A 3,054-nucleotide genomic window follows, 5' to 3' on the forward strand; every position below is an offset into this window, starting at 1 on the left:
TGTACCCCTCCCTGCCTTGATGAGGATGGTCGCCTTGCAAATAGGGATGCAGACAAGATGAACAAGGAGCTCCAGGCTGAATTCAAACACAAACCACTCAACCCTTTGCCAAAATGGACTTTGAGAGGTTCTTCCTTCATCTGACTCTGGGAATCCAAACATCTATGCAGGTCCTCCTCTAATTCCCCAAACTCCTTCTGTCAGGAGGTCTCAGCGAGCTGAGTTTCCCCATTCGGGAGAGCCATGTGGATGTCCTTCTGAAGAGAAACACGTGAGGGCGCTGTGGATAGCATGTTCTCCATTTCCCATGAAAATGCGAGCAGAGCAATATGGAGCTGTCACTGGTAAAGCATGAGCAAACTGTACTATCCAACCAATTATTTATTCTTTTTTTTTTTTTTTTTTTTTTCCTCCTACTGTCTGGCACACACTCAGACACCACATGAACCCTTAACATATTCCTATCTGTCCACTGCCAGCCTCCCCTGCTCCACTCCCTTTTCTGCAGGGTTTATACTTTCCTGTAATTGCATGCGTCATTCTGCAGCATTCTCAGCCAGCCAATCCTTTCTCACTTTTCATGCTCTCTCATTACTCTGCCCAGCCCCAGTGTGTCTCATCCTCCTTTAGTACTTTCTTGTCACATACCTCTGAGCAGCTACAAAGACAGGTCCCTGAAAGGAACAGGAAGGACAGGTGTTTTCACATGGTTTCACGCTGGTTCTTTGTGGCCCTTCTGGCCCCGGTGGGTAAGTGAACTCAACAACCCCCTTAGCACCTGCATAGATTCCCGTGCTGCTTGACTCAGCTGGATGCCTATTTCCCAAAGCTTCCTGTGGTAAGGACAGACGTTGAAGAAGATGGGCAAGTATCCATGAGCCTCCTGCAAAGTCTATTTCTTTCTCGTGTGCACAGCACCCAAGTATTTCTTCTAAGGACACAAGCTGCCCAAGAATATTTCTTGCCTTTCACCTGGATATTGGAAACTCACACACTGATCTAAAGAAGTATGCCATTCCGTCCCCTTCTCCCTAGCCTGTCCCGTTCCTTCTCATCCTTCTTTCTAACAACACACCATGCCTAGTGCATGCTTTTTCATCGTGTCTGAAGTCATGTCCTGCCCTGCTTTGTGCTTGAGTAGCTCTCTTCATCTCTCCATCAATCTGTTTCTCCCCATCCTCCTTAATGCTTCTCCTCTTCCCTTCCAGTGTTGTCTCTGGAACAGTCGCCAGACACAGTCATATGGCAAGGAGAAACCATGAATCTGACCTGCTCCAAAATGAAGTCCTCCAGTACAGTTATGTACTGGTACAAGATGCCTTTGGGAAATGGCTCCGGGATGATCCTGGTGGTTACTGCAGTAAAAGGTGGCAAAGCAAGTGTTGAAGCGGCATTCCAAAGCCACTTCAAGAGCAGTGACATAGAAGGAGACAAGATGACCCTTTCGACTGTGAATGCCTTTCTCAATGACTCTGGCATTTATTACTGTGCTGAAAGTGAAACACAGTGGGTAGGTTGATGAGGCACCTGAGCACAAACCTCCCCCTGCACAAAAGTGAACGACTATCCTCCTCATCTGCACTGCACAAGGAAGGAACAATACCTTTGTACTCATTACTGTCTCTGCTATCTAGCCTTCCTTTCCTCCTCAGGCTCTTTCCTTATTTCTGTCCTTCCCTCTCAACTCCCCGACTCCCTCTTCCTTTTGTTTTATTTGCATTATATGCACCTCTGACAATCGTTCTAATCCTCTGTGCCTTGTTTCCTCTCACCAAACTTTTTATAACTCTCCTCAATCCTCACTCCATAGACTTCCCTTCTTCTCATTTAAGTCCACTTTTCTGGCTTCTCTTATCAAACCTCCCTACTCTCCCTCTCCATTTGACAGCTCTCTTTTCAAATTTTTTTTTTTCTTTTTTCTTTTTTTTTTTTTCCTTTTTTTTTTTTTTTCTTCCGTAATATCTAATTCAATACATACTCTCCCTAAAGGGATGGGGAATGAGTGGAAGTTTGGATACACAGTCTTCCAGCTCAAGCCTGTGCTTTCCCCAGTTTGCTCCTTCCTGGAAACTGAGAGGACATATAGATGTCCAGGTAGATGGCATTGGTTGGTCTTGTCAACTGATGCAGTTGCTCTATCATAGAAGGCCACTAGGTTGGTCAAGCACGATTTGCCCTTGATGAAGCCATGCTGGCTGTATTGGATCACCTCCTTGTCCTGCACATGCCTTGATATCAGTGAGTGCGGGATTCCACCCCGGCACCTGGAATGAGGTTCTGGGTCAGAGTCTGTGTGCCTAGTACCAGGTGCTGGCGGTGGGTAGGGCCAAGTATCTGCATCCTCCCCAGCCTGCTGTTCCTGCTTATTTGCTAGCAAACTTTAAGCTGGACTAGACAACAAATAGTAGAGGTCTCAGATCTAGGCTAGCTGTGGGTCTATACTGGTACTCCCAGGTGGACTTGAGAAAGTGGTATGCCAGAGAGAAAAGTGTGAGTGTGTGAGTGCTTGTGGTGAACTTCAAGCTGGACTAACCAATGTGAGGGTGACTGTGGAGCAGGTAAGAGTGCCCAGGATGTGTGCAGTAGTGCTGGGTGGACAGAGGAGCTGTGCCAGGTACTCTAAGGATCCACAATGGTATGTGTGTTTATGAACATAGAAAGAACTTTATGTGTGTCTTCACTATGAACTTCTATCTTTACCAGCCAGAGAGGAGGAAGGGAACTCGGTTGTCTGTGTCTATGTTTACATGATGGTGTGTAAATGTTGTTGAAGGTAGCCCTTCACCAAGGCAGCGGGTGTGACTAGTTGTGTCAACATCCAGTCTGTGTGTGTGTATCTGTGTGTCTCTGGGATACATGCTCAGCTTTGCTACCGGTTGAACATGTGCAAAAAGGAAAGCAGCAGCCACGTTTCCCAACCTGAGCAGATACTCCGGGTCCCCTGGCACTGGGCTGGATGCCACTGGCCAAACCAGAATGGTCCTTGAGTTGGAGCAGCTGGAGGGGGTGTCCGTGTTCACGTCATTCTTCGTTTCCACTTAAAAAGCACATTGG

At 47.0% G+C, this 3,054-nt stretch overlaps 1 gene segment (V, D, J or C); it reads left to right on the plus strand.

Annotated features, from left to right (window-relative positions):
• The first annotated feature begins 706 nt into the window (after positions 1-706).
• On the plus strand, positions 707-2,002 carry LOC116497627. The segment is given in 3 exon segments: positions 707-749; positions 1,209-1,506; positions 1,990-2,002. Coding segments are annotated over 3 exon segments (354 nt in total).
• The last annotated feature ends 1,052 nt before the right edge of the window (positions 2,003-3,054 follow it).

Source organism: Aythya fuligula, chromosome 1 (genome assembly GCF_009819795.1).
Source record: "Aythya fuligula isolate bAytFul2 chromosome 1, bAytFul2.pri, whole genome shotgun sequence".
Classification (NCBI taxonomy): domain Eukaryota; kingdom Metazoa; phylum Chordata; class Aves; order Anseriformes; family Anatidae; genus Aythya; species Aythya fuligula.